The sequence below is a fragment of the Saccoglossus kowalevskii genome, chromosome 20 (genome assembly GCF_978046115.1).
Source record: "Saccoglossus kowalevskii chromosome 20, keSacKowa6.1, whole genome shotgun sequence".
In the NCBI taxonomy this organism is placed as follows: domain Eukaryota; kingdom Metazoa; phylum Hemichordata; class Enteropneusta; family Harrimaniidae; genus Saccoglossus; species Saccoglossus kowalevskii.
The window spans coordinates 27,347,418-27,373,009 of record NC_140660.1 but is presented as its reverse complement, the minus strand read 5'-3'; the positions used below and the strand labels follow the sequence as shown (position 1 = coordinate 27,373,009).

Genomic DNA, 25,592 nt, shown 5'->3' with positions numbered 1-25,592 from the left:
GAGAAGAGAATATGGCACTCTTGCTAACATATCCCATTCTGTGTACAAGATAATAGTGCACTCTGACTAACATATCACATTCTGTGTACAAGAGATAAGTGCACTCTGACTAACATATCTCATTCTGTGTACAAAAGAATATGGCACTCTGGCTAACATATCTCATTCTGTGTACAAGAGAATATGGCACTCTGACTAACATATCTCATTCTGTGTAAATGAGAATATGACACTCTGACTAACATATCACATTCTGTTTAAAATAGAATAGTGCCCTCTGGCTAACATATCCCATTCTGTGTACAAGAGAATATGGCACTTTGACTAACATATCACATTCTGTGTACAAGAGAATATGGCACTCTTGCTAACATGTCCCAATCTGTGTACAAGAGAATTTGGCACTCTGGCTAACATATCACATTCTGTGTATAAGAGAATGTGGCACTCTGACTAACATATCACATTCTGTGTACAAGTGAATATGGCACTCTTGTTAACATGTCCCATTCTGTGTACAAGAGAATATGGCACTCTGACTAACATGTCACATTCTGTGTACAAGAGAATATGGCACCCTTGCTAACATGTCCTATTCTGTGTACAAGAGAATATGGCACTTTGACTAACATATCACATTCTGTGTACAAGAGAATTTGGCACTCTTGCCAACATGTCCTTTTCTGTGTACAAGAGAACAGGACACTCTGACTAACTTATCACATTCTGTGTACAAGCGAATATGGCACTCTTGCTAACATATCCCATTCTGTGTACAAGATAATAGTGCACACTGACTAACATATCACATTCTGTGTACAAGCGACTACTGCACGCTGCTAACATATTCCATTCTGTGTACAAGAAAATAGGACACTCTGACTAACATATCCCATTCTGTGTACAAGAGAATACTGCACACTGACTAACATATCACCTTCTGTGTACAAGAGACTAGTGCCCTATGACTAACATATCCCTTTTTGTGTACAAGAGAATAGTGCACTCTGACTAACATATCCCATTCTGTGTACAAGAGAATATGGCACATTGACAAACATATCAAATTCTGTGTACAAGAGACAAGTGCACTCTGGCGAACATATTCCATTATGTGTACAAGAGAATAGGACACTCTGACTAACATATCCCATTCTGTGTTCAAGAGAATATGGCACTTTGACTAACATATCCCATTCTGTGTACAAGAGAATAGGAAACTCTGACTAACATATCCCATTCTGAATACAAGAGAATAAGACACTCTGGCTAACATATCCCATTTTGTGTACAAGAGAATATGGCACTCTGACTAACATATCTCATTCTGTGTACTAGAGAATAGGACACTCTGACTAACATATCTCATTCTGTGTACAAGAGAATAGGACACTCTGACTAACATATCCCATTCTGAATACAAGAGAATAAGACACTCTGGCTAACATATCCCATTCTGTGAACAAGAGATTAGTGCACTCTGGCTTACATATCCCATTCTGTGTACAAGAGAATATGGCACTCTGACTAACATATCTCATTCTGTGTACTAGAGAATATGGCACTCTGGCTAACATATCCCATTCTGTGTACTGGAGAATATGGCACTCTGACTAACATATCTCATTCTGTGTACAAGACAATAGGGCACTCTGACTAACATATATCATTCTGTGTACAAGAGACTAGTGCACTCTGACTAACATATCCCATTCTGTGTACAAGAGAATATGGCACATTGACAAACATATCAAATTCTGTGTACAAGAGACAAGTGCACTCTGGCGAACATATCCCATTCTGTGTACAAGAGAATAGGACACTCTGACTAACATATCCCATTCTGAATACAAGAGAATAAGACACTCTGTCTAACATATCCCATTCTGTGAACAAGAGAATATGGCTCTTTGACTAACATATCACATTCTGTGTACAAGAGAATACGACACTCTGACTAACATATCACATTCTGTGTACAAGAGAATATGGCTCTTTGACTAACATATTACATTCTGTGTACAAGAGAATAGGACACTCTGACTAACATATCCCATTCTGAATACAAGAGAATAAGACACTCTGTCTAACATATCCCATTCTGTGAACAAGAGAATATGGCTCTTTGACTAACATATCACATTCTGTGTACAAGAGAATACGACACTCTGACTAACATATCACATTCTGTGTACAAGAGAATATGGCTCTTTGACTAACATATTAAATTCTGTGTACAAGAGAATAGGACACTCTGACTAACATATCCCATTCTGAATACAAGAGAATAAGACACTCTGGCTAACATATCCCATTCTGTGAACAAGAGAATAGGACACTCTGACTAACATATCTCATTCTGTGTACAAGAGAATATGGCACACTTGCTAACATATCACATTTTGTGTACAATAGACTAGTGCACTCTGGCTAACATTTCGTATTATGGGTAGAAGAGAATATGACACTGTGCAAATATATCCCATTCTGTGTTATGCTATTTTTATCAATTAATCGTTAAAACGCACTTTGGGCGTGGTTGCTATTAATATAATCATGGTTGGTAGGATATAATATTATTAGTGAATGAAAAGGAAAATGTCTCGAAATGTCTTGAATGTTGCTCATAACTAAAGTTATTTTTTCACATCCATTCTAAGACCAGGCACTTTCCAAATCATTTATTCTACAGTAGTCAAGAAATAAGTCTGATAGGAGACATCGATACTGTATTCATAGTTTTTTTTCTAAAATGGTAGTTTTGGCAACTCAAAACAAGTAACGCATATAATTTGATTTAAGCCAAAATAAAACAGCATTTTCACATGTTTTCTGTAACGCACATGCTCACCCGACTTTACGTCGAGTGGTCACCCCTTGATTCCAACCAAAATAGAAAGTAGCAAATGTGACTCTAGATTCCTCTATATTTGGGACATATGCTTTCGCATTTGATTCATCAGCCTTGATTGATTGATTGAAAAAAAGATAGTTTTGACATGTTTCCCAACAAAATTGGAAAATTGTCATTCTTCTTCCCCGTATTATTTAGTGACAATATCAAGGCATTACTATAATAAGCAATATAACAATCTATTTCACACAGGTACAAGATTATAAAAAAATAAACAAAATTGCTGCCGTTCTCGAATATCTCGATTTCGAATTCAACATTTACCTACTATGCTATACATGTGTCTTTCAACGAAATGCGTAATTGTGTTACACACCCCCACAGAATACATACCTCATTAGTTTGTAATTGTGTTACACACCCCCACAGAATACATATCATATTAGTTTGTAATTGTGTTACACACCGCCACAGAATACATATCTCATTAGTTTGCAAATGTGGTACATACACCCACAGAATAAATACCACATTAGTTTGTAATTGTGTTACACACCGCCACAGAATGCATATCTCATTAGTTTGTAATTGTGTTACACACCGCCACAGAATACATACCATGTTAGTTTGTAATTGTGTTACACACCCCCACAGAATACATACTTCATTAGTTTGTAATTGTGTTACACACCGCCACAGAAGACATACCATATTAGTTTGTAATTGTGTTACACACCGCCACAGAATAAAACCATATTAGTTTGTAATTGTGTTACACACTGCCATAGAATACATACCTCATTAGATTGTAATTGTGTTACACACCGCCACAGAATACATACCTCATTAGTTTGTAATTGAGTTTCACACCGCTACAGAATACATACCATATTAGTTTGTAATTGTGTCACACACCGCCACAGAATACATACCTCATTGCTTTGTAATTGTGTTACACACCGCCACAGAATACATACCTCATTAGTTTGTAAAAGTGTTACACACCCAACAGAATACATACCTCATTACATTGTAATTGTGTTACACACCGCCACAGAATACATACCTCATTAGTTTGTAATTGTGTTACACACCGCCACAGAATACATACCTCATTAGTTTGTAAAAGTGTTACACACACCCACAGAATACATACCTCATTAGATTGTAATTGTGTTACACGCCCACAGAATACATACCTTATTAGTTTGTAATTGTGTTACACACCGCCACAGAATACATACCTCATTAGTTTGTAATTGTGTTACACACCGCCACAGAATACATACCATATTAGTTTGTAATTGTGTTACACACCCCCTCAGAATACATACCTTATTAGTTTGTAATTGTGTTACACACCCCACAGAATACATACCTCATTAGTTTGTAATTGTGTTACACACCTCACAGAATACATACCTTATTAGTTTGTAATTGTGTTACACACCGTCACAAAATATATACCTCATTAGTTTTTAATTGTGTTACACACCGCCACAGAATACATACCTTATTAGTTTGTAATTGTGTTACACACCGCCACAGAATACATACCTCATTAGTTTGTAATTGTGTTACACACCCCCACAGAATACATACTTCATTAATTTGTAATTGTGTTACACACCCCCACAGAATACATATCATATTCGTTTGTAATTGTGTTACACACCGCCACAGAATACATATCTCATTAGTTTGCAATTGTGTTACACACACCCACAGAATACATACCATATTAGTTTGTAATTGTGTCACACACCGCCACAGAATACATACCTCATTAGTTTTTAATTGTGTTACATACCGCCACAGAATACATACCTTATTAGTTTGTAATTGTGTTACACACCGCCACAGAATACATACCTCATTAGTTTGTAATTGTGTTACACATCCACAGAAGACATACCTCATTAGTTTGTAATTGTGTTACACACCGCCACAGAATACATACCTTATTAGTTTGTAATTGTGTTACACACCGCCACAAAATACATACCTCATTAGTTTGTAATTGTGTTACACACCGCCACAGAATACATACCTCATTAATTTGTAAAAGTGTTACACACCCCACAGAGTACATACCTCATTATTTTGTAATTGTGTTACACACCGCCACAGAATACATACCTCATTAGTTTGTAATTTTGTTACACACCGCCACAGAATACATACCTCATTAGTTTGTAATTGTGTTACACACCCCCACAGAATACATACCATATTAGTTTGTAATTGTGTCACACACCGCCACAGAATACATACCTCATTAGCTTGTAATTGTGTTACACACCCCCACAGAATACATACCTCATTAGTTGGTAATTGTGTTACACACCCCCACAGAATACATACCTCATTAGTTTGTAATTGTGTTACACACCCCCACAGAATACATACCTTATTAGTTTGTAATTGTGTTACACACCGCCACAGAATACATACCTCATTAGTTGGTAATTGTGTTACACACCCCCACAGAATACATACCTCATTAGTTTGTAATTGTGTTACACACCGCCACAGAATACATACCTTATTAGTTTGTAATTGTGTTACACACCGCCACAAAATACATACCTCATTAGTTTGTAATTGTGTTACACACCGCCACAGAATACATACCTCATTAATTTGTAAAAGTGTTACACACCCCACAGAGTACATACCTCATTATTTTGTAATTGTGTTACACACCGCCACAGAATACATACCTCATTAGTTTGTAATTTTGTTACACACCCCCACAGAATACATACCTCATTAGTTTGTAATTGTGTTACACACCCCCACAGAATACATACCACATTAGTTTGTAATTGTGTCACACACCGCCACAGAATACATACCTCATTAGTTTGTAATTGTGTTACACACCCCCACAGAATACATACCTCATTAGTTTGTAATTGTGTTACACTCCGCCACAGAATACATACCTCATTAGTTTGTAATTGTGTTACACACCCCCACAGAATACATACCACATTAGTTTGTAATTGTGTTACACACCCCCACAGAATACATACCTCATTAGTTTGTAATTGTGTTACACACCGCCACAAAATACATACCTCATTAGTTTGTAATTGTGTTACACTCCGCCACAGAATACATACCTCATTAGTTTGTAATTGTGTTACACACCCCCACAGAATACATACTTCATTAATTTGTAATTGTGTTACACACCCCCACAGAATACATATCATATTCGTTTGTAATTGTGTTACACACCGCCACAGAATACATATCTCATTAGTTTGCAATTGTGTTACACACACCCACAGAATACATACCATATTAGTTTGTAATTGTGTCACACACCGCCACAGAATACATACCTCATAAGTGTGTAATTGTGTTACACACCGCCACAGAATACATACCATATTAGTTTGTAATTTTGTTACACCGCCACAGAATACATACCTCATTAGTTTGTAATTGTGTTACACGCCCACAGAATACATATCATATGAGTTTGTAATTAGGTCACACTCTTTTTCAGCATAAGTTCTATATTAGTTTGTAATTGTAATTGCTTCTTCAACGTCAATACTACATTGATATGTAGCCGCACCACACACTACCTCAGTTAGCAGCCGATATTGGTATTATATCAGAAACATGTATGTTAATTTGTCAGTTATCAGCTGTTTTCGTCATAACCTATACTGTCTAATCAAGTACAGCGCTAAAGTGTAATTTCAAAATTCGGTTCTAAATTTAATGACATTTGTTTTTCAGAGGTGATGGACCACAAACCGGCATTAAGAAACTTGTAAGTAGTAATTAAGTTTGGTGATGGGTGATGGGAACACGTACTGCCAGAGTTCATGTGGTATTCTCGTGATGAAAAAGGAAAGTGTTTTATTTTGATGGTAATAACGCATCAAATGTGGGTAGTACACCATACAAATTGAAAATTCGAATGATCGAATGAATGCTATTTTGACCAAACGGTAATTTGTAAACTATATTGTTTTTGGTGATAGATATGTAGTATTATTATACATCTATCACCGTAACGCAATAAGTTATTTTACGGGGTATATTTTTTCTACCATATTAGGAAATGCGAATTCCAAATATGGAATGATTACGAGCGTAAGAATCCTCTAAAGATAAAAACGGACATGGCTACTACCAGAGTTTGTCAGGATTCAACACAAAGAAGTTCGCTGATTCTGTTCTAAACATTTTGGATTTCGGTGTTCCCATGGTGTATCCTTGGAAGGAAAAGATGTATAATAATAAGGTTGTTACGAGAATACCTTAAAGTATGCACTCAGGCAGTACGCCACGCATCGACCGACGCACATACTCCAGATTTACTGTCTTAGTGCATACTTTGAGGTATCCTCGTAATAACCTTATAATATACAAATTTTGTCTTAGATTTATACATTTCGCCTTTTCTCAGAAAGTTGCATGAGTAGGATTGTCAAATATTCTCACACAATTTCATCCATCTACTAAACATCAAAAGAGTACAATTACTACACAAAAAACACAGTAACGAGATAATTATAAGAATACGAAAATAAAGTGAAGAGAAATGAAAAGAAAGAGGTATGCCTACGTCAGAGCAAATTGAATGATTCCCATTTTCAGTGTGAAAATGTAGGTATAGTAAATAATTATGGATCGGAAGGTACATCAGGTGAGGCAACTAGATGGTACATGCAAATGAGGGTTTCTACAATGAACATAATATAAAAACAAAATCGAACATAACAAATTACTAAATTCGACGACACCAAGCACAAAGACAAATGATGCCAGATACAGGTGCAACTAATTGACAAGAAACCAATACAATATACCCGAAGTGTTTTCTTTACAGTACATGGTACACTGTGACAGTTGCATGGCCGCATCACCCTCTGCCATGCATCAGTTGTTACTATGAAGCACTGAGACAATTATAGTCGCACCAACCTCTGCCATGCATTAGTTGTTACTATGAAGCACTGTGACAATTACACGGTCGCATCAACCTCTGCCATGCATCAGTTGTTGCTATGAAGCTCTGTAACAATTACACGGTCGCATCAACCTCTGCAATGCATCAGTTGTTACTATGAAGCACTGTGACAATTACACGGTCGCATCAACATCTGCCATGCATCAGTTGTTACTATGAAGCACTGTGACAATTATAGTCGCACCAACCTCTGCCATTTATCAGTTGTTACTATGAAGCACTGTAACAATTTCACAGTCGCATCACCCTCTGCCATGCATCAGTTGTTGCTATGAAGCACTGTGATAATTACACGGTCGCATCAAACTCTGCCATGCATTAGTTGTTACTATGAAGCACTGTGACAATTACATGGTCGCATCAACCTATATCATGCATCAGTTGCTACTGTGAAGCACTTTGACAATGACACGGTCGCATCACCCTCTGCCATGCATCAGTTGTTACTATGAAACACTGTGACAATTACACGGCCGCATCAACCTCTGCCATACATCAGTTGTTACTGTGAAGCACTTTGACAATGACACGGTCGCATCACCCTTTGCCATGCATCAGTTCTTACTATGAAGCACTGTGACAATTACACCATCGCATCAACCTATATCATGCATCAGTTGTTACTGTGAAGCACTTTGACAATGACACGGTCGCATCACCCTCTGCCATGCATCAGTTGTTACTATGAAACACTGTGACAATTACACGATCGCATCAACCTCTACCGTGAATCAGTTGTTACTATGAAGCACTGTGACAATTACACGATCGCATCAAACTGTGCCATGCATCAGTTGTTACTGTGAAGCACTGTGACAATTATACGGTCGCATCAACCTCTGCCATGCATCAGTTGTTACTATGAAGCACTGTGACAATTACACGGTCGCATCAAAGTCTGTCATGCATCAGTTGTTACTATGAAGCACTGTGACAATTACTCGGTCACATCAACCTCTGCCATGCATCAGTTGTTACCATGCAACACTGTGACAATTTCCCAGTCGCATCACCCTCTGCCATGCATCAGTTGTTACTATGAAGCACTGTGACAATTACATGGTCGCATCAAACTCTGTCATTCATTAGTTGTTTCTATGAAGCACTGTGACAATTACATGGTCACATCAACCTCTGCCATGCATCAGTTGTTACTATGAAGCAGTGTGACAGTAACACGGTCGCATCAACCTCTACAATGCATCAGTTGTTACTATTAAACACTGTGCATTTTCACGGTCGAGTCAACCTATATATATACCATGTATCAGTTGTTACTGTGAAGCACTGTGACAATTACATGGTCGCATAAACCTCTGTCATGCATCAGTTGTTACTATGCAACACTGTGACATTTTTTACAGTCGCATCACCCTCTGCCATGCATCAGTTGTTAATATGAAACACTGTGACAATTACACGGTCGCATCAACCTAAGTCATGCACCAGTTGTTACTATGAAGCACTGTGACGATTACACGGTCGCATCACCCTCTGCCATGCATCAGTTGTTACTATGAAGCAGTGTGACAATTACACGGTCGCATCACCCTCTGCCATGCATCAGTTGTACTACGAAACACTGTGACAATTACACGGTCGCATCGCCCTATACCATGCATCAGTTGTTACTGTGAAGCACTGTGACAATTAAATTTTACACGGTCGCATAAACTTCTGCCACGCATCAGTTGTTACTATGCAACACTGTGACAGTTTTTACACTCGCATCAACCTCTGCCATGCATCAGTTGTCACTGTGAAACACTGTGACAATTACACGGTAGCATCAACCTCTACCATGCATCAGTTTTTACTATGAAGCACTGTGACAATTACACGGTCACATCAACCTCTGTCATGCATCAGTTGTTACTATGAAGCACTGTGACAATTACTCGGTCGCATCAAAGTCTGTCAAGCATCAGTTGTTACTATGAAGCACTGTGACAATTACACGGTAGCATCAACCTCTACCATGCATCAGTTGTTACTATGAAGCACTGTGACAATTACTCGGTCGCATTAAAGTCTGTCATGCATCAGTTTTTACTATGAAGCACTGTGACAATTACACGGTCACATCAACCTCTGCCATGTATCAGTTGTTACTATGCAACATTGTGACTATTTCACAGTCGCATCACCCTCTGCCATGATTAAGTTGTTACTGTGAAGCACTGTGACAATTACACGGACACATCAACCTCTGCCATGCATCAGTTGTTACTGTGAAGCACTGTGACAATTACACGGACACATCAACCTCTGCCATGCATTAGTTGTTACTATGAAGCACTGTGACAATTACACGGTCACATCAACCTCTGCCATGCATCAGTTGTTACTATGCAACATTGTGACTATTTCACAGTCGCATCACCCTCTGCCATGAATAAGTTGTTACTATGAAGCAGTGTGACAATTACACGGTCGCATCACCCTCTGTCATGCATCAGTTGTTATTATGAAGCACTGTGACAATTACACGGTCGCATCAAAGTCTGTCATGCATCAGTTGTTACTATGAAGCACTGTGACAATTACACGGTCACATCAACCTCTGCCATGCATCAGTTGTTACTATGAAGCACTGTGACAATTACACGGTCGCATCAACCTCTGCCATGCATCAGTTGTTACTATGCAACACTGTGACAATTACACGATCACATCAACCTCTGCCATGCATCAGTTGTTACTATGCAACATTGTGACTATTTCACAGTCGCATCTTCCTCTGTCATGCATCAGTTGTTACTATGAAACACTGTGACAATTACACGGTCGCATCAAAGTCTGTCATGCATCAGTTGTTACTATGAAGCACTGTGACAATTACACGGTCGCATCACCCTCTGTCATGCATCAGTTGTTATTATGAAGCACTGTGACAATTACACGGTCGCATCAAAGTCTGTCATGCATCAGTTGTTACTATGAATCACTGTGACAATTACACGTTCGCATCAAACTCTGCCATGCATCAGTTGTTACTATGAAGCACTGTGACAATTACACGGTCGCATCAACCTCTGCCATGCATCAGTTGTTACTATGAAGCACTGTGACAATTACACGGTCGCATCAAAGTCTGTCATGCATCAGTTGTTACTATGAATCACTGTGACAATTACACGGTCGCATCAACCTCTGCCATGCATCAGTTGTTACTATGCAACACTGTGACAATTACACGATCACATCAACCTCTGCCATGCATCAGTTGTTACTATGCAACATTGTGACTATTTCACAGTCGCATCACCCTCTGTCATGCATCAGTTGTTATTATAAAGCACTGTGACAATTACACGGTAGCATCAAACTCTACCATGCATCAGTTGTTACTATGAAGCACTGTGACAATTACTCGGTCGCATCAAAGTCTGTCAAGCATCAGTTGTTACTATGAAGCACTGTGACAATTACACGGTAGCATCAACCTCTACCATGCATCAGTTGTTACTATGAAGCACTGTGACAATTACTCGGTCGCATTAAAGTCTGTCATGCATCTTTTTTACTATGAAGCACTGTGACAATTACAAGGTCACATCAACCTCTGCCATGTATCAGTTGTTACTATGCAACATTGTGACTATTTCACAGTCGCATCACCCTCTGCCATGATTAAGTTGTTACTGTGAAGCACTGTGACAATTACACGGACACATCAACCTCTGCCATGCATCAGTTGTTACTGTGAAGCACTGTGACAATTACACGGACACATCAACCTCTGCCATGCATTAGTTGTTACTATGAAGCACTGTGACAATTACACGGTCACATCAACCTCTGCCATGCATCAGTTGTTACTATGCAACATTGTGACTATTTCACAGTCGCATCACCCTCTGCCATGAATAAGTTGTTACTATGAAGCAGTGTGACAATTACACGGTCGCATCACCCTCTGTCATGCATCAGTTGTTATTATGAAGCACTGTGACAATTACACGGTCGCATCAAAGTCTGTCATGCATCAGTTGTTACTATGAAGCACTGTGACAATTACACGGTCACATCAACCTCTGCCATGCATCAGTTGTTACTATGAAGCACTGTGACAATTACACGGTCGCATCAACCTCTGCCATGCATCAGTTGTTACTATGCAACACTGTGACAATTACACGATCACATCAACCTCTGCCATGCATCAGTTGTTACTATGCAACATTGTGACTATTTCACAGTCGCATCTTCCTCTGTCATGCATCAGTTGTTACTATGAAACACTGTGACAATTACACGGTCGCATCAAAGTCTGTCATGCATCAGTTGTTACTATGAAGCACTGTGACAATTACACGGTCGCATCACCCTCTGTCATGCATCAGTTGTTATTATGAAGCACTGTGACAATTACACGGTCGCATCAAAGTCTGTCATGCATCAGTTGTTACTATGAATCACTGTGACAATTACACGTTCGCATCAAACTCTGCCATGCATCAGTTGTTACTATGAAGCACTGTGACAATTACACGGTCGCATCAACCTCTGCCATGCATCAGTTGTTACTATGAAGCACTGTGACAATTACACGGTCGCATCAAAGTCTGTCATGCATCAGTTGTTACTATGAATCACTGTGACAATTACACGGTCGCATCAACCTCTGCCATGCATCAGTTGTTACTATGCAACACTGTGACAATTACACGATCACATCAACCTCTGCCATGCATCAGTTGTTACTATGCAACATTGTGACTATTTCACAGTCGCATCACCCTCTGTCATGCATCAGTTGTTATTATAAAGCACTGTGACAATTACACGGTAGCATCAAACTCTACCATGCATCAGTTGTTACTATGAAGCACTGTGACAATTACACGGTCGCATCAACCTCTGCCATGCATCAGTTGTTACTATGAAGCACTGTGACAATTACACGGTCGCATCAAAGTCTGTCATGCATCAGTTGTTACTATGAAGCACTGTGACAATTACACGGTCGCATCAACCTCTGCCATGCATCAGTTGTTATTATGAAGCACTGTGACAATTACACGGTCGCATCGACCTCTGCCATGCATCAGTTGTTACTATGAAGCACTGTGACAATTACACGGTCACATCAACCTCTGCCATGCATCAGTTGTTACTATGCAACATTGTGACTATTTCACAGTCGCATCACCCTCTGCCATGAATAAGTTGTTACTGTGAAGCACTGTGACAATTACACGGACACATCAACCTCTGGCATGAATAAGTTGTTACTGTGAAGCACTGTGACAATTACACGGTTGCATCACCCTCTGTCATGCATCAGTTGTTATTATGAAGCACTGTGACAATTACACGGTCACATCAAAGTCTGTCAAGAATCAGTTGTTACTATGAAGCACTGTGACAATTACACGATCACATCAACCTGTGCCATGCATCAGTTGTTACTATGCAACATTGTGACTATTTCACAGTCGCATCACCCTCTGCCATGAATAAGTTGTTACTGTGAAGCACTGTGACAATTACACGGACACATCAACCTCTGCCATGAATAAGTTGTTACTGTGAAGCACTGTGACAATTTCACAGTCGCATCACCCTCTGTCATGCATCCGTTGTTACTATGAAGCACTGTGACAATTACACGGTCGCATCAAAGTCTGTCATGCATCAGTTGTTACTATGAAGCACTGTGACAATTACACGATCACATCAACCTCTGCCATGCATCAGTTGTTACATGCAACACTCTGAAAATTTCACAGTCGCATCACACTCTGCCATGCATCAGTTGTTACTATGAAGCACTGTGACAGTTACATGGTCGCATCAATCTCTGCCATGCATTAGTTGTTACTATGAAGCACTGTGACAATTACATGGTCGCATCAACCTCTACCATGCATCAGTTGTTACTATTAAACACTGTGAAAATTTCACGGTCGCGTCAACCTATATATACCATGTATCAGTTGTTACTGTGAAGCACTGTGACAATTACATGGTCGCATAAACCTCTGTCATGCATCAGTTGTTACTATGCAACACTGTGACATGTTTTACAGTCGCATCACCCTCTGCCATGCATCAGTTGTTACTATGAAACACTGTGACAATTACACGGTCGCAACAACATAAGCCATGCACCAGTTGTTACTATGAAGCACTGTGACAATAACACGATCGCATCACCCTCTGCCATGCATCAGTTGTTACTACGAAACACTGTGACAATTGCACGGTCGCATCGCCCTATACCATGCATCAGTTGTTACTTGAAGCACTGTGACAATTAAATTTTACACGGTCGCATAAACTTCTGGCACGCATCAGTTGTTACTATGCAACACTGTGACAATTGTTACAGTCGCATCACCCTCTGCCATGCATCAGTTGTTACTATGAAACACTGTGACAATTACACGGTCGCATCAAACTATTCTATGCACCAGTTGTTACTATGAAGCACTGTGACAATTACACGGTCGCATCAACCTCTGCCATGCATCAGTTGTTACTGTGAAGCCCTGTGACAATTACACGGTCGCATCAAACTCTGCCATGCATCAGTTGTTACTGTGAAGCACTGTGACAATTACACGGTCACATCAACCTCTGCCATGCATCAGTTGTTACTATGAAGCACTGTGACAATTACACGGTCGCATCAAACTCTGCCATGCATCAGTTGTTACTGTGAAGCACTGTGACAATTTCACAGTCGCATCACCCTCTGCCATGCATCAGTTGTTACTATGAAGCACTGTGACAATTACACGGTCGCATCAACCTCTGCCATGCATTAGTTGTTACTATGAAGCACTGTGACGATTACACGTTCACATCAACCTCTGCCATGCATCAGTTGTTACTGTGAAGCACTGTGACAATTACACGGTCGCATAAACCTCTGTCATGCATCAGTTGTTACTATGCAACACTGTGACATGTTTTACAGTCGCATCACCCTCTGCCATGCATCAGTTGTTACTATGAAACACTGTGACAATTACACGGTCGCATCAACATAAGCCATGCACCAGTTGTTACTATGAAGCACTGTGACAATAACACGGTCGCATCACCCTCTGCCATGCATCAGTTGTTACTATGAAGCACTGTGACAAATGCACGGCCACATCAACTTCTGCCATGCATCAGTTGTTACTATGAAGCAGTGTGACAATAACGCGGTCGCATCGCCCTATACCATGCATCAGTTGTTACTGTGAAGCTCTATGATAATTTAAAGTTACATCAACCTCTGCCATGCATCAGTTGTTAATATGAAGCTGTGTGACAATAACACGGTCGCATCAACCTCTACCATGCATCAGTTGTTACTACAAAACACTGTGACAATTACACGGTCGCATCGCCCTATACCATGCATCAGTTGTTACTTGAAGCACTGTGACAATTAAATTTTACACGGTCGCATAAACTTCTGCCACGCATCAGTTGTTACTATGCAACACTGTGACAATTGTTACAGTCGCATCGCCCTCTGCCATGCATCAGTTGTTACTATGAAACACTGTGACAATTACACGGTCGCATCAAACTATTCTATGCACCAGTTGTTACTATGAAGCACTGTGACAATTACACGGTCGCATCAACCTCGGCCATGCATCAGTTGTTACTGTGAAGCACTGTGACAATTACATGGTCGCATCAAACTCTGCCATGCATCAGTTGTTACTGTGAAGCACTGTGACAATTACACGTTCACATCAACCTCTGCCATGCATCAGTTGTTACTATGAAGCACTGTGACAATTACACGGTCGCATCAAACTCTGCCATGCATCAGTTGTTACTGTGAAGCACTGTGACAATTTCACAGTCGCATCACCCTCTGCCATGCATCAGTTGTTACTATGAAGCACTGTGACAATTACACGGTCGCATCAAACTCTGCCATGCATTAGTTGTTACTATGAAGCACTGTGACAATTACACGTTCACATCAACCTCTGCCATGCATCAGTTGTTACTGTGAAGCACTGTGACAATTACACGGTCGCATAAAACTCTGCCATGCATCAGTTGTTACTATGAAGCACTGTGACAATTACACGTTCACATCAAGCTCTGCCATGCATCAGTTGTTACTATGCAACACTGTGACAATTTCACAGTCGCATCACCCTCTGTCATGCATCAGTTGTTACTATGAAGCACTGTGACAATTACACGGTCGCATCAAACTCTGCCATGCATCAGTTGTTACTATGAAGCACTGTGACGATTACACGGTCGCATCACCCTCTGCCATGCATCAGTTGTTACTATGAAGCACTGTGACAATTACACGGTCGCATCAAACTCTGCCATGCATCAGTTGTTACTATGATGCACTGTGACAATTACACGTTCACATCAAACTATTCTATGCACCAGTTGTTACTATGAAGCACTGTGACAATTACACGGTCGCATCAACCTCTGCCATGCATCAGTTGTTACTGTGAAGCACTGTGACAATTACACGGTCGCATCAAACTCTGCCATGCATCAGTTGTTACTATGAAGCACTGTGACAATTACACGGTCGCATCAACCTCTACCATGCATCAGTTGTTACTATGAAACACTGTGACAATTACACGGTCGCATCGCCCTATACCATGCATCAGTTGTTACTTGAAGCACTGTGACAATTAAATTTTACACGGTCGCATAAACTTCAGCCATGCATCAGTTGTTACTATTCAACACTGTGACAATTGTTACAGTCGCATCACCCTCTGCCATGCATCAGTTGTTACTATGAAACACTGTGACAATTACACGGTCGCATCAAACTATTCTATGCACCAGTTGTTACTATGAAGCACTGTGACAATTACACGGTCGCATCAACCTCTGCCATGCATCAGTTGTTACTATGAAGCACTGTGACGTTTACACTGTCGCATCACCCTCTGCCATGCATCAGTTGTTACTATGAAGCACTGTGACAATTACACGGTCGCATCAAACTCTGCCATGCATTAGTTGTTACTATGAAGCACCGTGACAATTACACGGTCGCATCACCCTCTGCCATGCATCAGTTGTTTCTATGAAGCACTGTGACAATTACACGGCCACATCAACCTCTGCCATGCATCAGTTGTTACTATGAAGCAGTGTGACAATAACGCGGTCGCATCGCCCTATACCATGCATCAGTTGTTACTGTGAAGCTCTATGATAATTTAAAGTTACATCAACCTCTGCCATGCATCAGTTGTTAATATGAAGCTGTGTGACAATAACACGGTCGCATCAACCTCTACCATGCATCAGTTGTTACTACGAAACACTGTGACAATTACACGGTCGCATCGCCCTATACCATGCATCAGTTCTTACTTGAAGCACTGTGACAATTACATTTTACACGGTCGCATAAACTTCTGCCACGCATCAGTTGTTACTCTGCAACACTGTGACAATTGTTACAGTCGCATCACCCTCTGCCATGCATCAGTTGTTACTATGAAACACTGTGACAATTACACGGTCGCATCTAACTATTCTATGCACCAGTTGTTACTATGAAGCACTGTGACAATTACACGGTCGCATCAAACTCTGCCATGCATCAGTTGTTACTATGAAGCACTGTGACAATTACACGGTAGCATCAAACTCTGCCATGCATCAGTTGTTACTGTGAAGCACTGTGACAATTTCACAGTCGCATCACCCTCTGCCACGCATCAGTTGTTACTATGAAGCACTGTGACAATTGTTACAGTCGCATCACCCTCTGCCATGCATCAGTTGTTACTATGAAATACTGTGACAATTACACGGTCGCATCAAACTATTCTATGCACCAGTTGTTACTATGAAGCACTGTGACAATTACACGGTCGCATCAACCTCTGCCATGCATCAGTTGTTACTGTGAAGCACTGTGACAATTACACGGTCGCATCAAACTCTGCCATGCATCAGTTGTTACTGTGAAGCACTGTGACAATTACACGGTCACATCAACCTCTGCCATGCATCAGTTGTTACTATGAAGCACTGTGACAATTACACGGTCGCATCAAACTCTGCCATGCATCAGTTGTTACTGTGAAGCACTGTGACAATTTCACAGTCGCATCACCCTCTGCCATGCATCACTTGTTACTATGAAGCACTGTGACAATTACACGGTCGCATCAAACTCTGCCATGCATTAGTTGTTACTATGAAGCACTGTGACAATTACACGTTCACATCAACCTCTGCCATGCATCAGTTGTTACTGTGAAGAACTGTGACAATTACACGGTCGCATAAACCTCTGTCATGCATCAGTTGTTTCTATGCAACACTGTGACATGTTTTACAGTCGCATCACCCTCTGCCATGCATCAGTTGTTACTATGAAACACTGTGACAATTACACGGTCGCATCAACATAAGCCATGCACCAGTTGTTACTATGATGCACTGTGACAATAACACGGTCGCATCACCCTCTGCCATGCATCAGTTGTTACTATGAAGCACTGTGACAATTACACGGCCACATCAACCTCTGCCATGCATCAGTTGTTACTATGAAGCAGTGCGACAATAACGCGGTCGCATCGCCCTATACCATGCACCAGTTGTTACTATGAAGCAGTGTGACAATAACGCGGTCGCATCACCCTCTGCCATGCATCAGTTGTTACTGTGAAGCTCTATGATAATTTAAAGTTACATCAACCTCTGCCATGCATCAGTTGTTAATATGAAGCTGTGTGACAATAACACGGTCGCATCAACCTCTACCATGCATCAGTTGTTACTACAAAACACTGTGACAATTACACGGTCGCATCGCCCTATACCATGCATCAGTTGTTACTTGAAGCACTGTGACAATTAAATTTTACACGGTCGCATAAACTTCTGCCACGCATCAGTTGTTACTATGCAACACTGTGACAATTGTTACAGTCGCATCGCCCTCTGCCATGCATCAGTTGTTACTATGAAACACTGTGACAATTACACGGTCGCATCAAACTATTCTATGCACCAGTTGTTACTATGAAGCACTGTGACAATTACACGGTCACATCAACCTCTGCCATGCATCAGTTGTTACTGTGAAGCACTGTGACAATTACACGGTCGCATCAAACTCTGCCATGCATCAGTTCTTACTGTGAAGCACTGTGACAATTACACGTTCACATCAACCTCTGCCATGCATCAGTTGTTACTATGAAGCACTGTGACAATTACACGGTCGCATCAAACTCTGCCATGCATCAGTTGTTACTGTGAAGCACTGTGACAATTTCACAGTCGCATCACCCTCTGCCATGCATCAGTTGTTACTATGAAGCACTGTGACAATTACACGGTCGCATCAAACTCTGCCATGCATCAGTTGTTACTATGAAGCACTGTGACGATTACACGGTCGCATCACCCTCTGCCATGCATCAGTTGTTACTGTGAAGCACTGTGACAATTACACGGTCGCATCAAACTCTGCCATGCATCAGTTGTTACTATGAAGCACTGTGACAATTACACGTTCAAATCAACCTGTGCCATGCATCAGTTGTTACTATGCAACACTGTGACAATTTCACAGTCGCATCATCCTCTGCCATGCATCAGTTGTTACTATGAAGCACTGTGAAAATTACACGGTCGCATCAAACTCTGCATGCATTAGTTGTTACTATGAAGCACCGTGACCATTACACGGTCGCATCACCCTCTGCCATGCATCAGTTGTTACTATGAAGCACTGTGACAATTACACGGCCACATCAACCTCTGCCATGCATCAGTTGTTAATATGAAGCAGTGTGACAATAACGCGGTCGCATCGCCCTATACCATGCATCAGTTGTTACTATGCAACACTGTGACAATTACACGGTCGCATCGCCCTATACCATGCATCAGTTGTTACTTGAAGCACTGTGACAATTAAATGTTACACGGTCGCATAAACTTCTGCCACGCATCAGTTGTTACTATGCAACACTGTGACAATTGTTACAGTCGCATCACCCTCTGCCATGCATCAGTTGTTATTATGAAACACTGTGACAATTACACGGTCGCATCAAACTATTCTATGCACCAGTTGTTACTATGAAGCACTGTGACAATTACACGGTCGCATCACCCTCTGCCATGCATCAGTTGTTACTGTGAAGCACTGTGACAATTACACGGTCGCATCAAACTCTGCCATGCATTAGTTGTTACTATGAAGCACTGTGACAATTACACGGTCGCATCAAAATCTGCCATGCATCAGTTGTTACTGTGAAGCACTGTGACAATTACACGGTCGCATCAAACTCTGCCATGCATCAGTTTTTACTATGAAGCACTGTGACAATTACACGTTCACATCAACCTCTGCCATGCATCAGTTGTTACTATGCAACACTGTGACAATTTCACAAACGCATCAAACTCTGCCATGCATTAGTTGTTACTATGAAGCACTGTGACAATTACACGGTCGCATCAACCTCTGCCATGCATCAGTTGTTACTATGAAACACTGTGACGTTTACACGGTCGCATCACCCTCTGCCATGCATTAGTTGTTACTATGAAGCACTGTGACAATTACACGTTCACATCAACCTCTGCCATGCATCAGTTGTTACTGTGAAGCACTGTGACAATTACACGGTCGCATCAAACTCTGCCATGCATCAGTTTTTACTATGAAGCACTGTGACAATTACACGTTCACATCAACCTCTGCCATGCATCAGTTGTTACTATGCAACACTGTGACAATTTCACAGTCGCATCACACTCTGTCATGCATCAGTTGTTTCTATGAAGCACTGTGACAATTACACGGTCGCATCAACCTCTGCCATGCATCAGTTGTTACTATGAAACACTGTGACGTTTACACGGTCGCATCACCCTCTGCCATGCTTCAGTTGTTACTATGAAGCACTGTGACAATTACACGGTCGCATCAAACTCTGCCATGCATCAGTTGTTACTATGAAGCACTGTGACAATTACACGTTCACATCAACCTGTGCCATGCATCAGTTGTTACTATGCAACACTGTGACAATTTCACAGTCGCATCAACCTCTACCATGCATCAGTTGTTACTATGAAGCACTGTGAAAATTACACGGTCGCATCAAACTCTGCCATGCATTAGTTGTTACTATGAAGCACCGTGACAATTACACGGTCGCATCACCCTCTGCCATGCATCAGTTGTTACTATGAAGCACTGTGACAATTACACGGCCACATCAACCTCTGCCATGCATCACTTGTTACTATGAAGCAGTGTGACAATAACGCGGTCGCATCGCCCTATACCATGCATCAGTTATTACTGTGAAGCTCTATGATAATTTAAAGTTACATCATCCTCTGCCATGCATCAGTTGTTAATATGAAGCTGTGTGACAATAACACGGTCGCATCAACCTCTACCATGCATCAGTTGTTACTACAAAACACTGTGACAATTACACGGTCGCATCGCCCTATACCATGCATCAGTTGTTACTTGAAGCACTGTGACAATTAAATTTTACACGGTCGCATAAACTTCTGCCACGCATCAGTTGTTACTATGCAACACTGTGACAATTGTTACAGTCGCATCACCCTCTGCCATGCATCAGTTGTTACTATGAAACACTGTGACAATTACACGGTTGCATCAAACTATTCTATGCACCAGTTGTTACTATGAAGCACTGTGACAATTACACGGTCGCATCAACCTCTGCCATGCATCAGTTGTTACTGTGAAGCACTGTGACAATTACACCGTCGCATCAAACTCTGCCATGCATCAGTTGTTACTATGAAGCACTGTGACAATTACACGGTAGCATCAAACTCTGCCATGCATCAGTTGTTACTGTGAAGCACTGTGACAATTTCACAGTCGCATCACCCTCTGCCATGCATCAGTTGTTACTATGAAGCACTGTGACAATTACACGGTCGCATAAAACTCTGCCATGCATTAGTTGTTACTATGAAGCACTGTGACAATTACACGTTCACATGAACCTCTGCCATGCATCAGTTGTTACTGTGAAGCACTGTGTCAATTACACGGTCGCATAAACCTCTGTCATGCATCAGTTGTTACTATGCAACACTGTGACATGTTTTACAGTCGCATCACCCTCTGCCATGCATCAGTTGTTACTATGAAACACTGTGACAATTACACGTTCGCATCAACATAAGCCATGCACCAGTTGTTACTATGAAGCACTGTGACAATAACACGGTCGCATCACCCTCTGCCATGCATCAGTTGTTACTATGAAACACTGTGACAATTACACGTTCGCATCAACATAAGCCATGCACCAGTTGTTACTATGAAGCACTGTGACAATAACACGGTCGCATCACCCTATACCATGCATCAGTTGTTACTTGAAGCACTGTGACAATTACATTTTACACGGTCGCATAAACTTCTGCCACGCATCAGTTGTTACTATGCAACTCTGTGACAATTGTTACAGTCGCATCACCCTCTGCCATGCATCAGTTGTTACTATGAAACACTGTGACAATTACACGGTCGCATCAAACTATTCTATGCACCAGTTGTTACTATGAAGCACTGTGACAATTACACGGTCGCATCAACCTCTGCCATGCATCAGTTGTTACTGTGATGCACAGTGACAATTACACGGTCGCATCAAACTCTGCCATGCATCAGTTGTTACTGTGAAGCACTGTGACAATTACACGTTCACATCAACCTCTGCCATGCATCAGTTGTTATTATGAAGCACTGTGACAATTACACGGTCGCATCAAACTCTGCCATGCATCAGTTGTTACTGTGAAGCACTGTGACAATTTCACAGTCGCATCACCCTCTGCCATGCATCAGTTTTTACTATGAAGCACTGTGACAATTACACGTTCACATCAACCTCTGTCATGCATCAGTTGTTACTGTGAAGCACTGTGACAATTACACGGCCACATCAACCTCTGCCATGCATCAGTTGTTAATATGAAGCAGTGTGACAATAACGCGGTCGCATCGCCCTATACCATGCATCAGTTGTTACTGTGAAGCTCTATGATAATTTAAAGTTACATCAACCTCTGCCATGCATCAGTTGTTAATATGAAGCTGTGTGACAATAACACGGTCGCATCAACCTCTACCATGCATCAGTTGTTACTACGAAACACTGTGACAATTACACGGTCGCATCGCCCTATACCATGCATCAGTTGTTACTTGAAGCACTGTGACAATTACATTTTACACGGTCGCATAAACTTCTGCCACGCATCAGTTGTTACTATGCAACACTGTGACAATTGTTACAGTCGCATCACCCTCTGCCATGCATCAGTTGTTACTATGAAACACTGTGACAATTACACGTTCACATCAACCTGTGCCATGCATCAGTTGTTACTATGCAACACTGTGACAATTTCACAGTCGCATCACCCTCTGCCATGCATCAGTTGTTACTATGAAGCACTGTGAAAATTACACGGTCGCATCAAACTCTGCCATGCATTAGTTGTTACTATGAAGCACCGTGACAATTACATGGTCACATCAACCTCTGCCATGCATCAGTTGTTACTATGAAGCAGTGTGACAATAGCATGGTCGCATCAACCTCTACCAAGCATCAGTTGTTGCTATTAAACACTGTGACAATTTCATGGTCGCGTCAACCTATACCATGCACCAGTTGTTACTATGAAGCAGTGTGACAATTACACGGTCGCATCAACCTTGCCATGCATCAGTTGTTACTGTGAACCACTGTGACAATTACACAGTCGCATCAACTTATACCATGCATCAGTTGTTACTATGAAGCACTGTGACAATTACACGGTCGCATCAACCTCTGCCATGCATCAGTTGTTACTGTGAAGCACTGTGACAATTACACGGTCGCATCAACCTCTGCCATGCATCTGTTGTTACTGTGAAACACTGTGACAATTACACGGTCGCATCAACCTCTGCCATGCATCAGTTGTTACTGTGAAGCACTGTGACAATTACACGGTCGCATCAACCTATACCATGCATCAGTTGTTACTTGAAGCACTGTGACAATTACATTTTACATGGTCGCATAAACTTCTGCCACGCATCAGTTGTTACTATGCAACATTGTGACAATTGTTACAGTCGCATCACCCTCTGTCATGCATCAGTTGTTACTATAAAACACTGTGACAATTACACGGTCGCATCAAACTATGCTATGCACCAGTTGTTACTATGAAGCACTGTGACAATTACACGGTCGCATCAACCTCTGCCATGCATCAGTTGTTACTGTGAAGCACTGTGACGTTTACACGGTCGCATCAAACTCTGCCATGCATTAGTTGTTACTATGAAGCACTATGACAATTTCACGTTCACATCAACCTCTGCCATGCATCAGTTGTTACTGTGAAGCACTGTGACAATTACACGGTTGCATAAACCGCTGTCATGCATCAGTTGTTACTATGCAACACTGTGACATGTTTTACAGTCGCATCACCCTCTGCCATGCATCAGTTGTTACTATGAAACACTGTGACAATTACACGGTCGCATCAACATAAGCCATGCACCAGTTGTTACTATGAAGCACTGTGACAATAACACAGTCGCATCATCCTCTGCCATGCATCAGTTGTTACTATGAAGCACTGTGACAATTACACGGCCACATCAACCTCTGCCATGCACCAGTTGATAATATGAAGCTGTGTGACAATAACACGGTCGCATCAACCTCTACCATGCATCAGTTGTTACTACGAAACACTGTGACAATTACACGGTCGCATCGCCCTATACCATGCATCAGTTGTTACTTGAAGCACTGTGACAATTACATTTTACATGGTCGCATAAACTTCTGCCACGCATCAGTTGTTACTATGCAACACTGTGACAATTGTTACAGTCGCATCAACCTCTGCCATGCATCAGTTGTTACTATGAAACACTGTGACAATTACACGGTCGCATCAAACTATTCTATGCACCAGTTGTTACTATGAAGCACTGTGACAATTACACGGTCGCATCAACCTCTGCCATGCATCAGTTGTTACTGTGAAGCACTGTGACAATTACACGGTCGCATCAAACTCTGCCATGCATCAGTTGTTACTGTGAAGCACTGTGACAATTACACGTTCACATCAACCTCTGCCATGCATCAGTTGTTATTATGAAGCACTGTGACAATTACACGGTCGCATCAAACTCTGCCATGCATCAGTTGTTACTGTGAAGCACTGTGACAATTTCACAGTCGCATCACCCTCTGCCATGCATCAGTTGTTACTATGAAGCACTGTGATTTTACACGGTCGCATCAAACTCTGCCATGCATTAGTTGTTACTATGAAGCACTGTGACAATTACACGTTCACATCAACCTCTGCCATGCATCAGTTGTTACTGTGAAGCACTGTGACAATTACACGGCCACATCAACCTCTGCCATGCATCAGTTGTTACTATGAAGCAGTGTGACAATAACGCGGTCGCATCGCCCTATACCATGCATCAGTTGTTACTGTGAAGCTCTATGATAATTTAAAGTTACATCAACCTCTGCCATGCATCAGTTGTTAATATGAAGCACTGTGACAATTACACGGTCGCATCAACCTCTGCCATGCATCAGTTGTTACTGTGAAGCACTGTGACAATTACACGGTCGCATCAAACTCTGCCATGCATCAGTTGTTACTGTGAAGCACTGTGACAATTACACGTTCACATCT

The 25,592-nt window shown here is 41.3% G+C and overlaps 1 protein-coding gene across 2 annotated transcripts in view; it reads left to right on the top strand.

The window, feature by feature from the left end:
* Positions 1-25,592, top strand: part of LOC102806301 (uncharacterized) — a 111,731-nt gene that overhangs the window by 12,723 nt on the left and 73,416 nt on the right. For both annotated transcript variants that reach the window (XM_085494230.1, XM_085494229.1), the window contains exon 2: positions 6,614-6,647. In XM_085494230.1, the coding sequence (XP_085350356.1) occupies positions 6,614-6,647 (34 nt within the window). The remainder of the gene's footprint in view (positions 1-6,613; positions 6,648-25,592) is intronic.